The sequence below is a fragment of the Protopterus annectens genome, chromosome 4.part0 (assembly GCF_019279795.1).
Source record: "Protopterus annectens isolate FY-2018-M chromosome 4.part0, PAN1.0, whole genome shotgun sequence".
Lineage (NCBI taxonomy): Eukaryota > Metazoa > Chordata > Ceratodontiformes > Protopteridae > Protopterus > Protopterus annectens.
In genome coordinates this window covers 1,451,369,214-1,451,394,213 of record NC_056733.1, presented here as the reverse complement: position 1 = coordinate 1,451,394,213, position 25,000 = coordinate 1,451,369,214, and the positions used below count along the sequence as shown (strand labels likewise).

Here is a 25,000-nt window from a genome sequence, read left to right as displayed (position 1 = left end):
CATTATCACTATTTAAAATTGGTTTGTATATCCCATTCTCCCTCTTTTCAACTACATCTTGGAAAATGTTATCCAAAAAAGAGGCAGGATAACCTCTCCTCACAAACATGAGGTATAAAAGGTCACATTCCTTTTCAAATTCCTCATTTAGGGTGACCATCCTCGCTGCCCTCACCAGTTGTCCCTTCACCACAGCTTTCTTTTGGTGAAGGGGGTGCATACTGGTGAAGTGGAGGAAGCTATTAGAGTATGTGGCTTTTCTAAAGATTTTGGCCGTGTAAAATTCTTTGTTTTTACTTAGTTCAACGTCCAAGAAGCTAATTGTAGTTTCCTGGAAGTTTTGAGTGAATTTTAAAAATGTTGTGGTTGAGTTAAAATAATTCACTAGTTGGTCTGCTTCTTCCTTATTACCTTTAAGTATGATAAAGATGTCCAGAAATCTTCTGTAACTTACCATCCGGTTAGCCCAGTGACTGTTGAAAACATGGTTGTTCTCCCAGTGGGCCATAACCAAATTTGCAAAACTTGAGCCCACTGGTGAACCCATCGCTATTCCTATTTTTTGAATAAATAACTTGTTTTCAAATAACACAAAGTTATTTTTCAAAATGATGTCAAGAAGTTGCTCAACTAAATTACACTCATTATCATTTGCCCCCTTAAACCTAATGAACTCCACTACCCATTCTATCCCTAAATTATGTGGGATACATGAGTACAAATCAGTTACATCCACAGTTAGAAAAATTGTTGTATTGTCAAATGTTGTGGACTGCATATATTACAAGAAGGACCAGGAATCCTTAAGTATTTGATTTTCCATACTAACATATTTTTTTTAGAATAATGTCCACTAGTTTGGCACATGGGTAGGTTATTGACTGTCTTGCATCTACCAGTGCCCTGAATGGTGGGTTCAATAGGTTTTTATGTAATTTCGGGATCCCAAATATTTTTGGGATCCTCGAGGCTAGCATAGTTAAGTATGTATATTGTTTTATATTTATTAGTCCATCTGTGTATAAATCACTAATGAACATTTTAATCTTGTTATGGGCTTGATTTAGCTCATTTCTACTCACCGGTTCATAAGTGTTACTCTCCAGTAATGTTAACATAATGTTAGAGTAATCCTCATTATAAAACACAACCAACCCTCCACCCTTAACCGGTTTCATAAACCTGAGTGGTAGATCTCTTAATAATGTTAGTAGTGTTTTTTCCTCATCTGAGATGTTAAACTGATATTTACTCTTAGTATGATATTTCATGAGGTCCCTAAATTCATTTTCACAAAGATGCTCAAACATATTAATCGTAGCGTTCTGGGGTGGATTGAACGTACTTGCTACCCTCAGTTCATTCTCACTGTAGTGAGAGCTTCCAAACAATACATTCAAGTTAAGCTTGCAGATAAATAACTTAAAATCAACTAATAATTCTGCAATGTCACATTTTTTAGATGGTACAAAGGTGAGACCTTTAGCAAAAAGTTCCACTAGAATCTTGTCAATACAACACTCAGTAAAGTTATAGATGGAAAAATCACCTTCGTTGTTTAACAGTGTCTCAAAAGGTTTTAAGCCGGGTACTTGTTGTTGCTGTGGGTATTGTATTTCCGCTTGAACCCTTGAGGTGGATTCATTTTCCAATTGCCCCCCCTCCCCCCTCTGTAGTTTTTTTGGGGGGCTTGACTTTGCCTTTGATTATTGTCAGGGAGATAGTACTGGTTCGAACTTAAGCCACTTATTTCTTCTTCAAATATTTCATCATCATTGTCAATATGTCCAGCACCTAATTCAGGACCTGTATCCTGATTAACAGAAGTGTTTCTAGTGGGCAGCTGTCTCCTTTGATCCTTATATGTTATTTGGTCTGTAAAACTTTTATAATTACGTGAAGCGTTTTGAGACGTTGGTGGTTTAGGGAATGCCACCCCTTCTCGGTACGCTTTCAGATCTCTTTGAAGTTTTTTAGTTTATTTACTTTTAGTTTTGTCATCTGTTGTGCTATACTGGAGAGTATTCTGTCATATTCAAATTCATACCTGTTATAATCAAAGTCTGCTTTAATCTCTTAAGGGTAATAACCTCATTTGTTAATAGTTCAAGAGAAATTTGGTAATGTTTTACCATACAATGCAGGATTTCTAAACCATGCTTATTATAAATGCTTATTAGTTACTAACATGAAAAGGCTTCTTGAAACTAGATTCAAAATCATGAAAACCAGAGGGGGCACCAAGAAAAGTGGTGCATGTAAATACTGTAGGCACATAGAAACATCAGACAAATTTACTATTAGGACAGAAAGCTACCATGTTAAGGAATCATATACATGTAATTCTAGGGCTATCGTTTACTTGGCACAGTGTACGCAATGCCCATCGTTTTACGTGGGTAAGACGGATAGGCGCTTGCGTGACAGAATTTATGAACATTTATACGCAATAGCAAGAAGTAAAAATGAAAACGCCTTGGCTAGACACTGTGCCAGTAACCTTGGCCATACATTTACTTTTATGGTCATTGGTCAAATTAATAAGTATTCAGTAGACCACAGTTTTGTGAATGACAACTTACTGAAACTAGAACTTGAGAAAAAAGAGTTAACTTGGCAACTACGTTTAGCTGCTTGTAGAGAACCAGGTTTAAACGAATTTTGTTCAATTGCATGTATATTAAAAATTAAAAACCTTTTAAGGTAACCCTTTCGGTTGTGAGGACTGTCCAAAGGTTTATAATTTTTCACTTAATCTGGTGTAACTAAAGAGTAGTAGTATCAATTGTTAGTTTACTAATGTTAACTAATTAATAACTATGTTTTAACAAAACTATTTCACGATACATAAGAAAAATTAGATTTTAAATGTGGGATGAAATGTTGGTTATATGTGTTTTTTATTTGTTATATATTAATGTCATATTTATATTTTAACATTAGATAAATATTGTGTGAGTTTTATAGAATAAGGTATATTTATTTCCTTAGACACTTTGAATTATATTTCTCTAGTTGCAAATGGTTATAAGGTTCATTGTCTCTTTAAATCAATGGTAATAATGATATTAAATTGATGTGAAGCACCTGCATTAACTACGTAAAGCATACTTAAGTACAAGTTGTAGCAGTGTTGGCTGTTGTCTGAGGAAGTTCTGACACTTTCAGAACGAAAAACGCTTGTAGCGCTTACATTTATCTGTTTTAACTGTATAAATAAAAGTGCGTTTTATTACAAGTACGCGATTTTTTGGAAAAGTAATTACTCAATTTGTAAGGTGGTTTACAGTAACAGGAAGCCATCCTTCGCAGTCGAGACCACCAGCGGTTGTTTATTTTCCAGTTTTTGGTGTGGTTTTACTGGTCTTTTGGTGTGTGTGTGTGTGTGTGTATATATATATATATATATATATATATATATATATATATATATATATATATATACATATATATACATACATATATGTATATACACACATATATAAATAGAAATGATTTAATAAATATAAACTCCAACGGGATAGGTTAATTTTATGAACCAAATGGGATAATTGGCTAAGCTTATAATATATATATATATATATATATATATATATATATATATATATATATATATATATATATGGGGAATATATAGTTAGGGGTGTGGGGGGGCTCAGCCCAAGGGGTGGGAATAGTACCCCACTTACTTTCTTTTCTTTACAAATATACATCAAAAGTTAACAATATCATATACATATTAGTGGGGGGGGGGGGCACACTAAATAATACTTGTCAGTCAAATGAAGTGTCAGGCAAATGAAGTGTCCAAATGTCAATGAAAGTTAGGTCATATATATATATATATATATATATATATATATATATATATATATATATATATATAGGTATATGCATATATTACTCTAGTGATAAATACTATATCAAAACAAAGACAACTGGAAGGTACCCATGTGTTGGAATAAAGTATTTAGGAGTTGTCTTTTTCCACTAGTAGTATGGGGGGAGTCCTGCGGGACAGCTTACAAGCTTACCCACTGTGCTAACTGCCAGACAGTTTGATTATGATCACAATCTGGCATCTGAGGTGTACACAGTAATTAATGTGATCATAATTAGTGGACACAACTATGTGGTATGGGTGGAGTTGCAAAGGGCTGGACTATATGCACTTGACAGCAATACACTGAAATATATTACTGTAGCTATTATATGTGTACTTATTCATTCACTGGCTATCTGAGATCTACACAGTCAATATAGTGGCTATAGTTGATTTGTATGAGACTTTATGATGACAGAATTGACTGACTTCTGCTAGTCTTTGACCCCCTTGGTCAGCACTATTTAAGAAATGTTTCTAACTAATTAAATTAAATCTGATGAAGTCAATGAAATGATGAAAGCGCTCATCAAAATGAAAGTGTGATCAAGGAAACTGATGCTTGGCTTATCATTTTGAGCTGATTAAGAAGAAGATTTATTTTCTTATATACTTATTCTGTTTATGTCATTCTGGTCACTATACTCTCATTGTTTTATGTGCTCACATCTATTGAAATGCCACTTGCCATTTGGCTTATCCCAGTATAAGTTTGTTTCATTGGTCCTAGCTGGTGACTCACTTAGCATCACCATGTTTGAATAATCACAATGGTTTGTTCAGCTCAGGTAACCTTTACATTGCTGGTATGAGTCTGTATGAGATAAAGAAAAGTGAAAGACTTTCTAAACTATCTGGATAGCTAAGGGCGTCTAGCCTTTTTGTTCACTTGGTTAAGAAATGTTGAGGTCTTTCAAGGTGAGATATGATTTTGGTAAGACAGATACCACTCAAAACAGTATACTCAATGACCAGCCTAATAAGGGAGTAATATAGGGAACTAATACTTCTTTGGATCTTGAGAATATTCATTTGATAATTAAATGTGTAATGGAAAAAGATTTTCTTATTGAAACAGATAATTGATAATCAAAGGCATTTCATTATCAGTGAAAGTGCTTGGATAACTAGCAACACCTTACCTGGGGTTCCATTACCTGGAAAAGTCTTCTCTCCCAAATGTGATAATGCTACATATTTTACACCATCAGAACACCAGATGCTGACTGTAGCTAATCCTTTTTTAGAGAAGATAAGACGCTTTGGGGGGGGATCAATAATCACATCCTATTTGCAATGACCTCAGACTTGGTGAACTGCAAACGTTGGACATTTGGACATCTGTCTTTACATCAGAAAACAGATGCCAAACAGAAGACAAGCCAGCACAGTGCCCGGAGTGGCACCACTACTGACTAAGCTATTAGATGAGAGGGTACCACCAATTCTCACTATGCATGTGCAGTCAAAGTGAAAATTAACAATCCATCAAGTAATGTAGGCATTAATATTTAAACTAGTAAGTCTATCAGCAATAACCACATGGGGAAGTGTATAGTATGCCTTAGCAAGGCTGAGATAAGCAGCATCTACAAAATGAACCTCATCAATGATATGTCACATTCTCAAAAAAGTTCATCCATTTAAGCAAGCAGAGTCTGCTCTTCACAAAATCACACTGACTATGACTGGGTGCTTGCAAATTACCAGTTTCACTGTTAATTGGATGGACTAAGATCCATTTTGTAATTTTACAGCTGATGAAGTGCTCATTTCCAGCGTTTGTTGCCATACCATTCTTATGTAGCAGTACTGCAATGAGTGTTCCTGCAGCTCAGGCACACATCCTGTGGATATGCTGAGGGTAAAAAGCATACAGAGTGGTTCAGCAAAAACAGACTTTGTGCTAACAAGGCCCAGTGACAGTTTGTTTTTAGTTTAGGTAACAACTTCCAGGATAATGGTAGGCGACTTGTTAAATGATTCAAGGGCTAGGACAGGGAGTGTGAGGGAGAGGAAAATTGTGTCAGATTTTTCAAACAAGACATTTGCTGTGACATCAGTATTACAATATGCTCTGCTGGTCAGTTTGAGATTGGTGCAGTAGTGTGTATTTGGCCCTGTCAGTATATACAAATTGTTACTGTATATTTCCTGTTATTACTCTACTATGACTGTAATCCCTCACGCTCTGCAGACTAATCTCTAAGTGTACCTATTTTTCATTATGTACCAAAATTACTTCATAACGTAATTTCTATAAATGTGTTATGCTTCAGTGTTTTGACTGTATTGTAAAATTACTTTGGAAAATATTCTCTTAAAATGTATTGTGTTTTACAGGCAGACTGAGGCTAAAATTCATCCTAAGTGGATCAGCATTCTACCTTGCCAATTCAGAAAGAAAGAAAATAAATGAATGAACTGATTTTTTTTTAATTACCATGGTCTGCTGAATTCAGAACACCAACTTTCTGTGTTTGTTCTTTTTCAAATTCTTCTCATTTTCCTTCTGTAGCTTTTCACATATTAAAAGGATTACTGGCAGAGACATTCAAACTTTGTCTTTAAAGGACTACCTGCTCCCTGACTTTATTTCTCTCACTAATTTCTGGGATTCTGTTTAACTCCTGTATCTGTGCCTGAATGAGTATATCACATACATCCTCTGGATCAAACTTTGCCTGGGAGCTTCCTACATACAGTTTTTCAGGTTTAATTTTCCATGTTTATGCCTTTCAACATTTTCATCTCCCAGCCATCAAATTTAACTATTATGCTTCACTAAATACCAGGAAAAAAAAAAAAAAAAAAAAAATATATATATATATTTTTTTTTCTTTTTCAGGTTTGCAGACCTGCATTGTAGAAAGTATATAACAGAAATACATAACAGAAATATTACACTGGGATAGTTTTGCATTATCCCATTTTATGAAACAGGCTTATACTTGTATCCATTGACCTTCATCAGTTTCTGCTGAGTGTTGTACAGTGTGCATTAAAAGTAAGTTATCTGTGGAACAGATGGTATCCAGCAAATGCAGAGAATATTTTGTAAGTATAATGCTATTTGAAAGCCTGTTTTCCTTACCAGTTGTCTGTGTATAGCATCTCTGAGCATTTGCACCACATCTTCTCCTTCTACTCCAGAGCACTTGAACCCTTTGGTCCATGTCAGCAACACACTCTAAAATAAATACACATATAACAAACAAGCAAATTTAATGAATATTTATTCAGTCCTGAGAATGATGTGTAACAAAAGATCTTAGCCTCTTGGCAGTTAAAACATTTACAGCTTTTTCAAGTGTGCAATTAAAATTATTTAAAGTACTCAAAGGCTTTCTGTTTTCACTCATAAGTAAAGTTCTAAACTTCTGATACCATACAAAGTACAACGGTAACTAATGTGAACTAATAATGTAAATAGTTTAATATGAACTGGACATACATAGGAGTTCACATGAGAACATTGTCTTATTTCAAATAGCCCATTGGTAACTCCCAGGACAGCAGACTGCATGTGTCTAACCAAAAATGCATTGACTCAACCTAAAAGGGGCATTATTCCAATATGTACATATATATATATATATATATGTGTGTGTGTGTGTGTGTGTGTGTGTCTATAAGTATACGTATATCATATACAGATAGATAGACAGATATCATAAAGGTAAGAGCAAAATCATCTCTGATGTCTGGGTTCTTAAATTAGAATAATGTTTAAAAGTGATCATTTTTAGTGTTTATTCAGCAGGAGCACAACATACTGATGTAACTAAAATATCACATAAACTCTAGTAGCTTTCTAGTTTTCTCTTACAATTGCTAGTGACTTGATAGCATAGTACTCGCAGTGTAATCTGGCTGTATACTCCTGTGCACACAGGAGAAAACAAACTCCTGCATAGAATAAGTAAAGATTGCAGTAAAACTAATGATCACTAGTGCTGCATTTCATCATTTACTGTGATTAAACTGTTCAGTTTTAGATTTCACTACAAAAGTTCTGCTGAAATCTTGTTTCCCTTTGACATTATTTCTCTACATCTGGCTGTGGCTGTTGCTGTTTTGTGTCTTTCCAAAGACATAGCTAGTCCGCGTTTGTCAGCTTACCTTTTATACTAAACCTACTGCTGCTTCTGAGAAACATGGAAATGTACCATGGCATGTGTCAGGAACTCTCACTATACTGACTGCACATGTCCTAAATGTGACTAGCAGAATCTCTGAGATGTGACTTTGGTTCCACTTCTGAGGCATCAGCATGTTAGCACAGCCTGATACTCCAACCCAGCTTCTTATGGGTGCGTTTCAAATTGCATTTCACTAGTTAAGTTTCCTCTGAAATAAGATCAGAGCAACAACTGCAAAAAAAAGAACCACTCAGAAATCCATTTTTCTCTTTTCCTACACAGACTATGCATTGCTTCGATTCTAAATGCACCAGTTTTGCATCGTCTTTGTATTTCTTGGGTCTCCCTCTAGCAAACACTTGGAGTTCTAAACTTCCTCATGGAGTCTGATCCATCCATAAGTGCCACAAGTCTGAGTACATTCACTACTCTTCTGTAAAGCAGTGTCATCTGACAAGAATCTCCAATAATCACCAGTTCTGTGGCAAAGATGGACAAAGCCCTGACTACATGTCAGAAAACTTGAGTTTCAACAGTGGCTCAGCACCTGTTGAGCTGGTGGGGAAGATGGAAGTAAATGGCTGTTGCAGGTCACCTATCTTGTGAGGTTGGCAGATGGTTCTGGCTCATCGTATGAGTACCAAGTATAGTGGTCACCCCAAGGAGTTTGAGACTAACAATACTGCACAACTGAGTGCAAGTTATACAGTGAGCCAAAGGGAATTCAGCATGTGCAGGAACTTTCTCTCTCGGAGTATAGCTGTAGTAGATTTCAGAAGACCTATGTTAGAAGACAGTAGGCGTCGCCATAGGACCAGCAAGTTGGACCACTCATTACCACCCACGCTTGCCATAGAGCAGATAAGCTGATTGGGGATTCCTGGGCAGGAATAAATAGGCCACAGAGGATTCCTGGCTATCAGTACCACATTCCAAATGTGCCAAGTGGTGCACTTAGAGGAACAATTGAGTTTGGTCCTGTGGGGTCGGAGGATAAAAAGAATAAAGGAATTTCCAAAAAATCCTACAACTTTTTATACTTTCCTGTTCTAAAATATTATTCATCATGAAAAGGCATTGCTTTCAGGTTTATAAAGATCTTGAATGTGCAGTCAGTCTCTTTAAGTTCCATGAATCAAGAGATTCATAGCTGCAACCTCACATGAGTTTTTGTTCAGGTCTTTTCTTCTGTTGTTGATACCCTAGCAACAAACATCATTGATATGGTCTTCAGACTAGACATAATATCTCAAATGGCATATCACTAGCAAACATGCATGTACTGTTAGTAGCACCACAAAACATTGTTGTCTTCTGGTACTTTGTTCTATGATATCCCAGCACTGTGACAGCTCAGGTAATATGCTGGCACACAGCATTGTGACAGCTCAGGTAATATACTGGCACACAGCATTGTGATAGCTCTGGTAATATGCTGGCACACAGCATTGTGATAGCTCAGGTAATATGCTGGTACACAGCATTGTAATAGCTTAGGTAATATGCCGGCACACAGCATTGTGATAGCTCAGGTAATATGCCGGCACACAGCATTGTGATAGCTCAGGTAATATGGTGGCACACAACATTGTGACAGCTCAGTAATATGCTGGCACATAGCACTGCGATAGCTCAGGTAATATGCTGGCACACAGCATTGTGACAGCTCAGGTAATATGCCGGCACACAGCTTTGTGATAGCTCAGGTAATATGGCTCAGGTAATATGCCGGCACACAGCTTTGTGATAGCTCAGGTAATATGCTGGCACACAGCATTGTGATAGCTCAGGTAATATGCTGGCACACAGCATTGTGATAGCTGAGGAAACATGGCGGCACACAGCATTGTGATAGCTTAGGTAATATGGTGGCACACAGCATTGTGATAGCTCAGGTGATGTGCTGGCACACAGCATTGTGATAGCTTAGGTGATGTGCTGGCACACAGCATTGTGATAGCTCAGGTAATATGCTGGCACACAGCATTGTGATAGCTCAGGTGATGTGCTGGCACACACCATTGTGATAGCCCAGGTAGTATGCTGGCACACAGCATTGTGGTAGCTCAAGTGATGGGCTGGCAACCATAGGTTCATAGGTTGGTACTAGGCTATCAGCCCTAGAGCCTATACAAGCCTAGCCATAACAATTCCCTGGCTATTTCTTCCCACACTATTTACTTCCCTGGACCCCTGTCTAGCAGGGCAACTGGCATGATCCCTGTGGTGAATTTCCTTTCTCCTATTCAGTCGTCATGGTTACTTTTGAAGAGGGCCAAAGAGGCACTCTGCTTGACATGTATGGGCTATCTATTCCAGAGACTGGGGAGTCTCTGGGTCAGGAACCTATCCCTCCAACATGTTTTGTTTATTGTGATGACAAGGTTTATATCCCTGGAGCGTGTGGCTCTGAGGGATTGGGATTTCTTTAAGTGTAGCATGTCCAACAGCTCTGGGTTTGACATGGCCTTGTATGTTAAGCAGAGTAGACGATATGCAACAGAGTATAGCTGGAGTTTTTTAAGGCGGTCAGCGTAGGGCATCTGCTTTAGGCCTGTGACTCTTTTAGTGAGGTATTACTGCGGCCTTTCCAGTTGTTGCAGATGTCTTGAAAGGTACATACCAAATGGGGCATTGTATTCTATAATGGGTCTAATGAGGGATGAGTACAGTGGGACAAAGACCTCCTTTTTTCTGGATGAAAAGCCCTTAGCGATGAGGTGTGCCACATAGAAGGATTTCCTGACTTTTGTGGTGATGTGGTTATCGAAGCTGAGACCACTGTCCACCTGTGTCACTAAGTCTCTTATCACACTTTCGGTGTTTAGTGTACTGCCACCTATATGGTAATTCTCGGGTGCATGTTTTTTCCCAAAGGGGATAACTATACATTTCTTGGCATTGAGCTTGAACCCATGACTCTGGCTCCAAGCATCTGTTTCTGTAAGGCCCTTTTGTAGAGTATCCACATCATTTGGGGATTCAATAATGGCTCCCAGTTTGCAGTCATCTGCGAACTTTGTTAGCCAGACTCCCATAGTGTTGGCCTGTACTTCAGAGAAGTAGATGCCAAACAAGAGTGGTCCCAGGACTGAACCCTGAGGTACTCCACTTGTCTGGAGCTGGATTTGGAGTCGGCTACTATTACAGTGTGGGTTCTATCAGTAAGCCAGTTAGCAACCCATTGAGTGACGTAGGGATTAATGCCCAGCTTAGTTAGTTTATCTATGATTCCAGAGTGGGGGATGGTGTCAAAGGCCTTGGCAAGGTCTAGATAGTCTGTGTGAACCACCTTACCCTTGTCCATGGCTCTGGAGACTGATTCAAAGAAGTCAGTCAGGTTCAGGAGACAAGATCTGCCCTTCACGAACCCAAACTGGGTGGGGTCCAGTGTTTGAAGGTTGCCAATGTCTTTGTTTATAAGTTCCATGACAATACGCTCCATGGCCTTGCAGATAAGGCTCGTCAGACTGATGGGACAGTAGTTTCCGGGATCCAAGGTGGATCCCCCCTTGTGGAGTGGGATAACTGTAGCTCTGCGCCACTCAGTGGGCACGAAACCTGAGGTGAGGCTATGATTAAACATGAGACTTAGGTGAGGTGCCAGTTCATATTGTAGTTCATGTATTACACAGCCCGGGATGTCATCTGGTCCCATGGATGCTGTATTCCTGGCTTTGGAGAGTGCGTTTATTACCTGTGTGGCCATTATTACCAGAATTTGGCAATCTTCCACTATTGAGATGGGCCATTTAGGGGGTGAGAGGGGGGTGAAGTTGGCACTGAATCGATCTGCCAGGATATTGGCAATATCCTTGGGATCAGTATATTTAATGCCATTCTGTTTTAGCTCAGAGCAGATCTGAGCATTGCCATTTAGATTCTTGACATAGTTATAGAATGCCTTGTCGTTGTCTTTGGAATCTTTGGCAATTTTATTTTCATAACTAGCTTTGGAGGATTTTATGAGGGATCTCAGTTTCTTACCAAGGCTGGTAAGGGAGTTTTTTGCATCCTGCGATTTTCCTTTTTTCTGCAACAGTTTCTTCCTTTTGTTGCAAACTTTGTTTATGGCAGAGGACCACCAGATTGGCTTCCTTTTTTTGGATGAGAGCATCTTGGTTCTATTTGAGATGGCACGATTCGCGCATGACTGGATGTGCTCATACAGTGCCTTAGTGTAGGATTCAGCAGTTGAACTTTCTGTTCCTGTCTGCATGGGTGTCATGAAGTTTGTCACTTCTGACTTGAGTAGCATGAAGTCGGCTTTGGAGAAGTTTTTTATGAAGGTTTCCTTACTGGGGGGTGGGATGTGGATGTTAAGGGTGATTAGCTTATGATCAGACCTGACTAACGAGGGGGTGACCATAGGTGTGGAACATCTATTTCCCATGTTGGTAATGACTAGGTCTAGGATATTGGAGCCCCTGGTGGGACTATGGATTAGTTGATCCAGGGCGTTGGAATTTATGAATTCCAAGAACCATTGGGCAAAGGTGTTGGTACATGAGTAGTTTTCCCAGTTAATGGCAGGGTAGTTAAAATCACCCAGTATTAGGGTGTTTGGTTCTATCTATTGTGATAGCTCAAATAAGATGGTGGCACACAGCATTGTGATAGCTCAGGTAATATGGTGGCATACAGCATTGTGACAGCTCAGTAATATGCTGACACATAGCATTCTGATAGCTCATGTAATATGGTGGCACACAGCATTGTGATAGCTCAGGTGATGTGCTGGCACACAGCATTGTGATAGCTCAGGTAATATGCTGGCACACAGCATTGTGATAGCTCAGGTGATGGGCTGGCACACAGCATTGTTAAAGCTCAGATAATATGGTGGCACACAGCATTGGGATAGCTCAGGTGATATGCCAGCATACAGCACTGTGATACCTCAGGTAATATGCCGGCACACAGCATGGTGATAGCTCATGTAATATGCCGGCACACAGCATTATGACAGTTCAGGTAATATGGTGGCACACAACATTGTGACAGCTCAGTAATATGCTGGCACACAGCACTGTGATAGCTCAGGTAATATGCTACCACACAGCATTGTGACAGCTCAGGTAATATGCTGGCAAACAGAATTGTGATAGCTCAGGTAATATGCCGACACACAGCATTTTGATAGCTCTGGTAATATATAGGCACACAGCATTGTGATAGCTCAGGTAATATGCTGGTACACAGCACTGTGATAGCTCAGGTAATATGCCGGCACACAGCACTGTGACAGCTCAGGTAATATGCCGGCACACAGCACTGCGATAGCTCAGGTAATATGCCGGCACACAGTATTGTGACAGCTCAGGTAATATGCTGGCACACAGCATTGTGATAGCTTAGGTAATATGCCGGCACACAGCATTGTGATAGCTCAGTAATATGCTGGCACACAGCACTGTGATAGCTCAGGTAATATGCTGGCACACAGCATTGTGATAGCTCGGGTAATATGGTGGCACACAGCATTGTGATAGGTCAGGTAATTTGCTGGCACACAGCACTGTGATAGCTCCGGTGATGTGCTGGCACACAGCACTGTGATAGCTCAGGTAATATGCTGGCAAACAACATTATGATAGCTCAGGTAATATGTTGGCACACAGCATTGTGATAGCTCAGGTAATATGCTGGCACACAGCACTGTGATAGCTCAGGTAATATGCCGGCACACAGCATTGTGACAGCTCAGTAATATGCTGGCACACAGCATTGTGATAGCTCAGATAATATGATGGCACACAGCATTGTAACAGCTCATTAATATGCTTGCACACAGCATTGTAATAGCTAAGGTAATATGCTGGCACACAGCACTGTGATAGCTCAGGTAATAAGCTGGCACACAGCACTGTGATTGCTCAGATAATATGCCAGCACAAAGTATTGTGATAGCTCAGGTAATATGCTGGCACACAGCATTGTGATAGCTCAGGTAATATGCTGGCACACAGCACTGTGATAGCTCAGGTAATATGCTCATGCACAGCATTTTGATAGCTCTGGTAATATGGTGGCACACAGAATTGTGATAGCTCAGGTAATATGCTGGCACACAGCATTGTGATAGCTCAGGTAATATGCTGGCACACAGCATTGTGATAGCTCAGGTAATATGCTGGCACACAGCATTGTGATAGCTCAGGTAATATGCTGGCACACAGCATTGTGATAGCTCAGGTAATATGCTGGCACACAGCATTGTGATAGCTCAGGTAATATGCTGGCACACAGCATTGTGATAGCTCAGGTAATATGCTGGCACACAGCATTGTGATAGCTCAGGTAATATGCCGGCACACAGCATTGTGATAGCTCAGGTAATATGCCGGCACACTGTTTGCATAATATGACTCCTTTAAATGCTGCTGTACATGTGTGAAACCAAAAGCTAATTTTTTTCAAACATCTTTATTGAATTATCACTTGTGACATAGGCAAGTTTATATTCATATAAAAGTAAACAAACTAAATTAACATAACAAACATTATACTTCACATATATTGCTATATATCATATAACCTAAGTAACATTACATAATTTATTGAACTCCTACCCCTTTTTTTAAACAAGAAACATCTTTACTAAACCATCATTTATGACATACGCAATAATACATTTATATAAATGAAAAGGAACCACACTGACACAATCCTAGTTGCAAGCATTTTACATCACAAACCATAATGACACACTCCCAGTTGCAAACATTATACCTCACTTATAATCTACCCAATCATTCTCATTCAAACATTACATAGCTCATTTAAGTCCTGCTGCCTTTTGAACCTCATTCCTCCCTTGTATGTATTGTTCCCACAATTCACTTTTTTTTCCCTATGTAGTTTGCTCCAACCCTTTTCTAAAGATCTCAATTTCAGTTGTTCTATCTCTGTTACTATATTCAATTCTACCAGTACAGTTGATTTAGATTTTGACTTCTATTTTCTAGCAACTGTTGTTTTTGGCAGCCACCATTATTAGACACTGCAAGGCCTTACCATGTCTAGACAATTCCGATTCTGTATGATAGCTCAGAAAAATCATCTCACTCATCAGTCCAATATGCCCACCCAGCATCTCCGAAAGAGCATCCAGCAGGGAATCCTTAAAGTCCGCCAACTAACCACACTCCCATAAAGTATGTTCCCAATTACCTCTTTAATCCCCTTCACACCTCCAACATTTACTGTTTGCCTGAGGAAAAATTCTCTGGAGTCTACTTGGGGAACAAAAATATCTTATGTAAACATTTCCAGGCAAAAATCTTCTAGATTTCGTTGCATATTTGGAAGACATACATATATCCTCCAATTGTTTCTTTGTGAATTGCTTATCCAGTCTCACACCCTCACACACTCCCCTTGAGTACCTTGTTCCCCATTGGCCCTTTTTTTTTCAATTATAAAGGAATTCCCAGTACTATTCTAGCATGCCCAAAGGTCAGTTGTCAATCTCCTCTCCGGTCCAGCTGGTGAATCTGGGAATCTTGAGACAATGTTACAACTGCCTCACGTACACAGACAACCCTCTCCTCCTCCCAACAAATTCCAACACATGTGAGAGATGCAACCATATAGCCAAACTGGAGGCTAAGCTCTCTCAACTCAGTAGTGGCGTAACCAGTCAGGAGGAAAAGGAAACCACAGTCACTACAATTCCAGTCTCACATAGACCTACCACGACAGCAAACCAAACACATAAACACACAAAAACATACTCGGAGGCTCTAAATAAAAATCTGCCTAAGCAGCAGAGACCTCCAAAGCAGACACCCAAGCAACCGCTACCCCAAAACAAAACACGTGCAACACATAGCTCACAAAGCCAGTGTTCCGAACAGTCACAGCCCTTAAGGCTAAACAACACACCTGATACACTTGTAATAGGTGACTCTATCGTCAGGCACACTGACGTCCCGCTCACCAGGCTGAACAAGGAGAAGGTCACGGTGAGCTGCCTGTTGGGCGCTAGGATCCGCCACATAACACAAGCATTCAGGTCACTCCAAGGCAAGTACAAATATGACTCAGTCATTGTCCATGCTGGTGTGAATGACCTGAGACGTACCTCCCTGGACTACATGAAAAGAGACATAGAGGAGCTCTCTGAGCATGTAGCCCAGGCCGGTATGACCCTGACCTTGAGTAGCATCTTACCTTCACCAAGAATGATGCCACAATATGAAGACAAGATGATCAATTTCAACAACTGGCTTAAGTATTGGTGTCATTCAAAGGGGATCCAATGCCTGTCAGCCTGGGATGACATGCTCGACAAGCCACGATGCTTCACTAGGGACAGCTTGCACCTATCACCCCTGGGCTTTCGGATATTGGCAAAGGCTCTTGCTACCCACATAGTGCCTTTTTAGGCAAGGCTCAAAAGACAAACCCACCTCCATAGGTATCACAAGGGATAAGAAACTAAGAGTAATGCTACTCAACGCCAGAAGTCTAAACCTCAAGATGCATGCACTCGAAACTCTCCTTAGCATGGAGAACATCGATATCTGTGCAGTAACAGAAATCTGGTTCAAGGCTCCCGAGAGCACCCCAGCACTACCAGGTTATACCTCATACCATGCTTTTCAGCCCCAAAACTTGGACTGAACCACAAAAGGAGGGGGAGTATCAATATTCGTCAAAGATACCCACACCTCCAGGTTGGTGGCACAGCACGAAGCATCAGAGACTATTCATGTGCAACTAACAGTGGGTAAAACTGCCTTCCAGTTTATAGCCTGCTACAGACCACCCCTCCCAAACCCAGGAACTCCACTCGGCCTTCCTGAAAACACTGGAAAATATGAAGGTCTCTCCAAACACCATTATATTGGGTGACTTCAACTACCCAAACATAGACTGGGAGCATTACTCTAGCTCCAACACCCTAGCCCAAAGGTTCCTAGAATTTATAAACTCAAATGCTATGGAACAACTTGTTACCATTCCCACAAGAGGGGAAAACATACTGTACCTGATCATCACCAACATGGGGACTCTATGCTCCAGACCAGAAGTGTATCCCTCACTGGTAAGATCAAACCATAAACTAATCTCACTGGATATTCACATCCCGACCTCACCCCCTGCCCAGAAAACCACAGTGAAAAACTTCTCTAAAGCAAATTTCACACTCCTCAAAACTAAGGTGGAATCCTTCAAAGCCCCCGGGCCTGTGGAAAATATGGCCCAGACCGCAGAATCCTTTATAAACGTATTCTATGAACACCTTCAGGAATGCATGGATCATGCAATCCCAAATAAAACCAAGATCCAATCCTCCAAAGGCAGACATCCTGTCTGGTGGACCCCAGCCATAAACAAACTATACAATAGAAGGAGGAAGCTACTACATGATAGAGCAAAATCCCAAAAAGGGAAGGCATCTCAGATCAGTATTAGCAAAAAACTACGGGCACTCATAAAATCGTCTAAGGCCAGCTTTGAGAGAAAGATTGCACAGGACACTAAGGATAATCACAAGGCTTTCTTTAGTTAGGAACCTGGGTGGGAATTCCCAGATATGCTCAGAATTAGTCCAAAATGACAAAAAAAACACTGAACCTACAGACATTGCCAACATCCTAGCTGACAGGTTCAGTGCAAACTTCTCTCCCCCCCTCCCCACCAAAAGGGCAAATATCTATCCCAGCAGAGTGCTGCCTGACATCTCAGATGCTCAGGTAAGAGCTGCCCTCTCCAAAGCAAAAAACACAGCATCAATGGGACCAGACATTGTCCTGGGCTGCGTCCTACATGAACTCCAAGAAAAGCTAAATCCAAACATAAAACTACTGTTCAATCTCAGCCTTACTACAGGATATGTACCCAAAGAGTGGCGTACAGCAACGGTGGTCCCTCTCCACAAAGGTGGTGCCTCAACGGATCCTGGAAACTTTCGCCCCATAAGCCTGACTAGCTTGGTCTGCAAAGCTATGGAAAGGATCATCATGGACCTTATAAATAAAGATATTGGGGACCTACAGACACTGGATCCTACCCAGTTCGGCTTTGTTAAGGGCAGATCCTGCCTCTTAAACCTAGTCGATTTCTTTGAAACAGTCACCAAGGCCATTGACGAGGGGAAGGTGGTCCACACAGCCTACCTGGACCTCGCAAAAGCCTTCGATACAATACCCCACTCGGGCATTATAGATAAGCTCACCAGCTTAAATATAAACCCCTATGTCACTAGATGGGTTGCAAACTGGCTCAAGGACAAAACCCACATGGTTAGAATTGCTGGAGCCATGTCAGACTCCAAACCAGTTACAAGTGGCGTCCCACAAGGCTCAGTCCTGGGACCTCTCTTGTTCGGTATATATTTCTCAGAGGTACAGGCCAACACAGAAGGACTGTGGCTGACCAAGTTCACAGATGACTGCAAACTGGGCACCATAATCGACTCTCCAGCCGACACAAGCATCCTCCAAAAGGGCCTCATAGAAACAGACAACTGGTGCCAGAGCCGTGGCCTCAAGCTAAATGCCATAAAGTGTATAGTCATCCCCTTTGGCATAAACAAAGTGCCCACAAATTACCACATAAGTGGTAATCCATTAAGTACAGAAGAAGTAATTAGTGACCTGGGGACCCAAGTTGATAGCAATCTCTCATTTGACAACCACATGGCCAAAGTGGTTAGAAAAACATTTTATATAGCCCACCTAATCATGAAGGGATTCACATCTAGATCAGGGGAGGTCATCGTGCCTCTTTACTCATCCCTCATCAGGCCCATAATTGAGTACAATGCCCCTTTTGGGATGTACCTTACCAGACACCTGCAGCAACTGGAAAGACCCCAAAAGTACCTCACCATGAGGATCAAAGGGCTCAAACAGATGCCATATGCTGCCCGGTTAAAGAAACTCCAGCTCTACTCAGTGGCATACCGCCTGCTCAGAGGCGATCTGTGCATGACGTATAAAGCCATGTCCAACCCGGAATTAATGGACATGCTGCACCTCAGAAAATCTAAATCCCATCGAGCTACGCACTCGAGAGACTTGAACCTCAGCACTGAAATAAATAGGACATGCTGGAGGGACAGATTCATAACCCAGAGGCTCCCTTCACTCTGGAATAAAATCCCAGTCCAGGTTAGGCAGAGTCCCTCATTGACTCTCTTCAGGAGGAATCTTGATGAGTGGATGGGGAATCGTAGGTTTACCCCGGGTATCACTTCTGTGTCACTGTTAGACAGAGGCACAGTATACTAACCTCAAAAAAGGGCATAGCAAAATTAATTTAAAATGGGTGGCGAAAGCCAAACACACTCTGGCTAGGCTTATAAATGCCCTAGGGCAGATAGCCTAGTATGAACCTATGAACCTATGAACCTAAACCTTTCTAACCTCCTCTGATTGATTCTTATAGTTATCATGCAATATTTTATATGCTCCACTAATTATTCCTTTTTTAATGGCAGCTTTTGTTCTAGATTCTATTAAAAACTCTACCAGTGCTGGTCTTTTGTTTAGGAACCCCCATTTCTTTCTGTTTGCCTATACCCTGAGATCAGTCCCTGATAGGGAAGGTAATCTGCTGAAGAAATAAGTCCAGGACCAAACACAGCTTCTATGGAACCAACTTTAATAAAACAGACTTAAAAAGAAAATTAAAAAGAGGTTAGCGCTTTCATTCCTTCCAATAGGCACTTCATCAGACAAACTAAGAACAAGCACATACATCCTAAATAGCAACACTAATTAACTAATCAATTAAGCAATTTGCGATCTTTAAGCAATAGTTTCAAGGGCACACACCCATTCAGCCCTGGATACTTACATGCCTGTAGCAGCACTATCCATCTACTTTCAGCTTTCTCTACCTTATTATTTAAATCCCCACCCCGTTTATCAGCATAAATACATTGTAAAACCATAAAACAAAAAGAATGACCATTACATGCAAACACATGCTTATACAATGCACTGGTGGAATCTTTGTGCCTAATATAACCTATATGCTCAAGTAAGTGTTCCCTCAAAGTCCTGGTAGTTTTTCCAACATAAAAACTATTACATTTCATGCAGGTAGCAAGATACACTAGATTCTTACTCGAACAGTCTGCATAAAATTTGGGTAGGAGTCTAAAATTTATAGTAGGATGCTTAAATTCTTTAGAACCTGATATATAAAGACAAGCTGCACAATTTCTGCAATCAAAAGCACTTTTTCTATCTGAAACTGAACTTAACTTCTGTTTGTGCTCATGACAAAGTTGTCTCTTAAGGGAGAGTCCATTTTTAAAACAAAACTTAGGCACATCAACTACAGTCCCTAAGATTCTGCCATCAGACATGAGCACTGGTCAATTATTCCTTATCACATCACATGCCCTGCTCACATTACTAGAAAAAGTAATAACAGATTTAATATATCTATCATGTCCTACTCTTCTCTTAGGTAATATATTCTAGCAATGTGAGCAGGGTATGTGATGTGATAAGGAATAATCGACCAGTGCTCATATCTGATGACAGACTCTCAGTGATTGTAGGTAATGTGCCTAGGTTTTGTTTTAAAAGTGGACTCTCCCTTAAGAGACAACTTTATTATGAGCACAAACAGGAGTTAAGTTCAGTTTCAGATAGAAAAGGTACTTTTGCTTGTAGAAATTGTGCAGCTTGTCCTTATATATCAAGTTCTAAATAATTTAAGCATCCTATTATAGATTTTACATTCCTACACAAATTTTATGCAGACTGTTCGAGTAAGAATCTAGTGTATCTTGCTACCTGCATGAAATGTAGTAGTTTCTATGCTGGAAAAACTACCAGGACTTTGAGGGAACACTTATTTGAGAATATAGGTTATATTAGGCACAAAGATTCCACCAGTGCATTGTATAAGCATGTATTTGCACATGATGGTCATTCTTTTTGTTTTATGGTTTTACAATGTGTTTATGCTGATAAATGGGGTGGGGATTTAAATAATAAGGTAGAGAAAGCTGAAAGTAGATGGATAGTGCTGCTACAGGCACATAAGTATCCAGGGTTGAATGGGTGTGTGCCCCTGAAACCATTGCTTAAAGATCGCAAATTGCTTCATTGATTAGTTAATTAGTGCTGCTATATAGGATGTATGTGCTTGTTCTTAGATTGTCTGATGAAGTACCTGTTGTAAGGCATGAACGCCCTAACCTCTTTTTAATTTTCTTTTTAAGTCTGTTTTATTAAAGTTGGTTCCATAGAAGCTGTGTTTGGTCTTGGACTTATTTCTTCAGCTGTTTGTGTTTTTTGTGCAGGAACTTTACTGCCCAAGAAGTAGCTTTGTTTTTCATTTGGACAGGGAAGGTAATCTTTAAACTGCAGTTAGAATAAATTCTTGGTGTCTTCCCATTATATAATTTTTCCCTCTCTAGTTATTTGCTCCCAATACCTTGGTCCTTTTACCAGTTTTCTCTGATATATTCCAGCCTCCTCTTGCCTATTGTCTGTATCCCTAATTGCAGTCATGCCTATCGGAAGAATCTCCATTCTCAATTCCTTTGTTGGTTTAGTTCTTAGAATACTTTACGCTACTTTATGCATACAATATTCTGCATGATTATTGTTATTCTCCTTAAAGGCCTGCATCCAAAATCTCAGTCTCTCCTTGTTTCTTGAGCATCCACTATGTTTCATCATCATCCCTTTCCACTTTGAATTATAGTTTTCTGGTTGTGGTATGTATAGGAGTCTTAACTTAGTAGCTCTGAAATGTTTGTGTCTTTCGGCTTTTCCCGGTTAGGGGTCGCCACAGCGGAACTCCGGTCCACTAATGATTGGCAGTTGATTTTTACATGTCGAGTTGTCAGCTCTGACACTCAACCTTCAACAAAGGTATGCCCATTCACGCATGTCTCCACACAGAAGATGCTCTATCTGAGATTCGAACAGGACAACGTCATACTGTGAGGCAACAATGCTACTGCACAGTAGCTCTGAAATATGCCCTCAAATTGGGTAATCCCAATCTGCCCTGTTCTACTGGAAGAATCAGCTTGCCCACATGACTCGTGCTGTCTTCCCCTCCTAGATAAAGTCCTTCAGCTATATATTAATTGTTACCCACAAGTTCTCCTCTGGTCTCAAAATATACCTGACCTGTGTATAAGACTAAAGGGATTAAAAACATTTTAACTGTTTGTATCTTACTATCCATATCTGTAAAACAAACCTTCCATTTTCTCAAGAAGCTAAATTTTTTGATCAGATGTGAAAGTAGACATAGTATTTAGTGTGCCTTGTCTTTATAACAAAGGCAGGAAGGAATGAATATGAATAAAAATAATTAATGGCAGATAGTCCACCATGGTTTCTAAATGTTTACACTGATAAAACAAAAAATGAAAACTTCACAAACTGGTAAAACAAGAAGACCAAGTCGAACTGGAGCCAAATAAAAACAATTTAATGTAAGCGCTTTCGGAACAGACAATACTCTTCCTTCATCAGACAAACATAAAACATTTCAATGTAATTTTATAGTAAAACGCTACGTGCCAATTAATCAATTATGCAAAGCTTGTTAAGCTTTAAAGTAACAGAATGTTACATAAAAACATAAACAGTATCAGTGTTAAGAACATTGATAAAACCATGTTAAAACAACTTGCAACAATACCCTAATCGAAATGTCTTTGATTACTCCATGTGTATATCAAAAATCATATAAATACTAAACTGCAATAAGCAATACAGTAATGCGAAAAACACTAATAAAAAATGTTGTAAAAAATGTTGTAAAAAATTGCTTATGCAGTGAGTTTTAGGCTTACCTTTTTTACAACATTTTTTATTAGTCCTTTTCGTATTACTGTATTGCTTATTGCAGTTTAGTATTTATATGATTTTTGATATACACATGGAGTAATCAAAGACATTTCGATTAGGGTATTGTTGCAAGTTGTTTTAACATGGTTTTATCAATGTTCTTAACATTGATACTGTTTACGTTTTTATGTAACATTCTGTTACTTTAAAGCTTAACAAGCTTTGCATAATTGATTAATTGGCACGTATCTTTTTACTATAAAATTACATTGAAACGTTTTATGTTTGTCTGATGAAGGAAGAGTATTGTCTGTTCCATTTACACTGATAGTCTCACCCTACTTATTCCAAATGTCTTTTCGTCAAAATATGCAGTAGCATTCCATCTGCAGTGAGGATTATTGTTATCTATCCACACTTACGCTATGTAGTCATATAGTTTTCTCTAGATGGAACCCAACTGCACCTTTGCAGTGGTCAGATATATGGATTCCTTCATTTCAATCTCAAAAGAAGATCAGCTGTATCAAAGTGAATTACAGGAGGTAAATAAAGGTGAGGCATGTGTGCCCTTGTGGCATTACATGTGCCAGTATGTGGTCAGCATTGGCATGATAGCAACAGAAGTACCTTACCTGACCCCATCCCCCGTGATGGTTACACATGTACTGACAGCAGTAATCAGTGAAGAAGTGGCCCAGAAAACCAGTAAGTAAGTCATCCTATAGAGATGAAAACCTTCTTATGTGCTGCCCTCACCCCCCCCCCACCCAAAACAGGATATTTTCTGATAATCCTGTTTATTGTCAAGCCAAGTGTATGGAAACTATGCCAATTTCTACCTTCATAAATTAATGCACTTCCTATAGGTGAGACATACAAAAGACATGCAGTTTATTTCACACTCTTTCACACCCTAACAATAAATTTCGCTTTGGGTAAACACACTTACCTTGTCCAGGTCAATCTGTTTGCAGGGGAAAGGAAATGTAAAGCCTAGGGGCAATTTTTTGTCTTTGAGTTGTTGTTTGTCTAGAAAACTGGATAGATGTTTGGCAAAGTAATCGAATAGCTAGAAATAAAAAAAAATGAAACTAGATCACAAATTTATAGTTCTTAAGAGTCAAAATCGAAAGAAAACTTTCTATTTCTTGTCCCAGTACTTAAAAACAGAAACTTAGCATTCCTAATATGAAATGCGTCTTTTCCTCTTTTACCCTCTGCCTCTCCCCAAATGTGGAGACTTACTTCAATTCTTTGCAGACATCTTTTTATTTTTTGCATTCCATGTTTTTGGTTGGCAGTCAATACAACTAAGTCTTTCATTAGTGAAAATATCACAGTAAAATGGTCAAACAGAAAAACCTCATAGGTAAAAATATCAAAAAGACCCTGGCAAGATAGAGACTTCACTATGTGCAATACCTTAAATTTCTTTTGACAGAGGCCCACAAATAACCACTTCCATTTCCTTAAAGCATACCTCTGCCCCCATGAAATTTATGACATCAATGGGATATTATAGGAAAACTTAAATAGGGGAATGGAAATCAGTTAACCAGGATCAACAAACCAAGCAAATTTGTGGTCCTGGTGTTATATGTGAGCACAAGGAAGTCAAGTGACTTCTTTAATTCTAGTCACACAATGCACAAGTGGGGGCTGAGGGATTCAATCCCATCTCTATACCGGTAGAGAGAGTACAAGAGAGAAAGAGAAAGAGAGAGGGACAGAGCAATGTTTGCACTCATGACAAGTTTCATTACACCACTATTTTTCTAGAAAAGAAAAACAACAGTACTAGCCATGTGGAAGAGAAATATAAATCATATCAGGAGGAGATATTCTATTCAGATGCCTTGGGGCCTCTGAGAAAGCATATTGGACTGTGTCCAAATGACTTCAAGTATCTGTCCTTATATTTTGGAATACATTTTATCTTTCTCTAGATCGATTTAATATGTCAACTTGTGTTTGCCATTTAATTCCAAGTAATAGTAATTGATATTACTTAGCACGCCATTTTCCATGTTTCCATGTATATCTGCATAACCCTATACTAGCCATTATTTCCTGTGACTGTGATTTATTCAGTGTCCTTTTCATTTTTTATTCTTTAATCTCTGTGCTTTTACAGCACAGTAGTCTAATAGATATTGGCCTACATGGGTCTCCATCTTGACACACTA

At 39.5% G+C, this 25,000-nt stretch overlaps 1 protein-coding gene across 1 annotated transcript in view; it reads right to left on the bottom strand.

Annotated features, from left to right (window-relative positions):
* Window positions 1-25,000, bottom strand: part of HK3 (hexokinase 3) — a 411,658-nt gene that overhangs the window by 112,303 nt on the left and 274,355 nt on the right. Inside the window, exons 5-6 of the mRNA XM_044069296.1 lie at window positions 23,764-23,883; window positions 6,978-7,073 (exon numbers count right to left, since the gene is read on the bottom strand). Coding sequence (XP_043925231.1) covers window positions 6,978-7,073; window positions 23,764-23,883 — 216 coding nt within the window. The remainder of the gene's footprint in view (window positions 1-6,977; window positions 7,074-23,763; window positions 23,884-25,000) is intronic.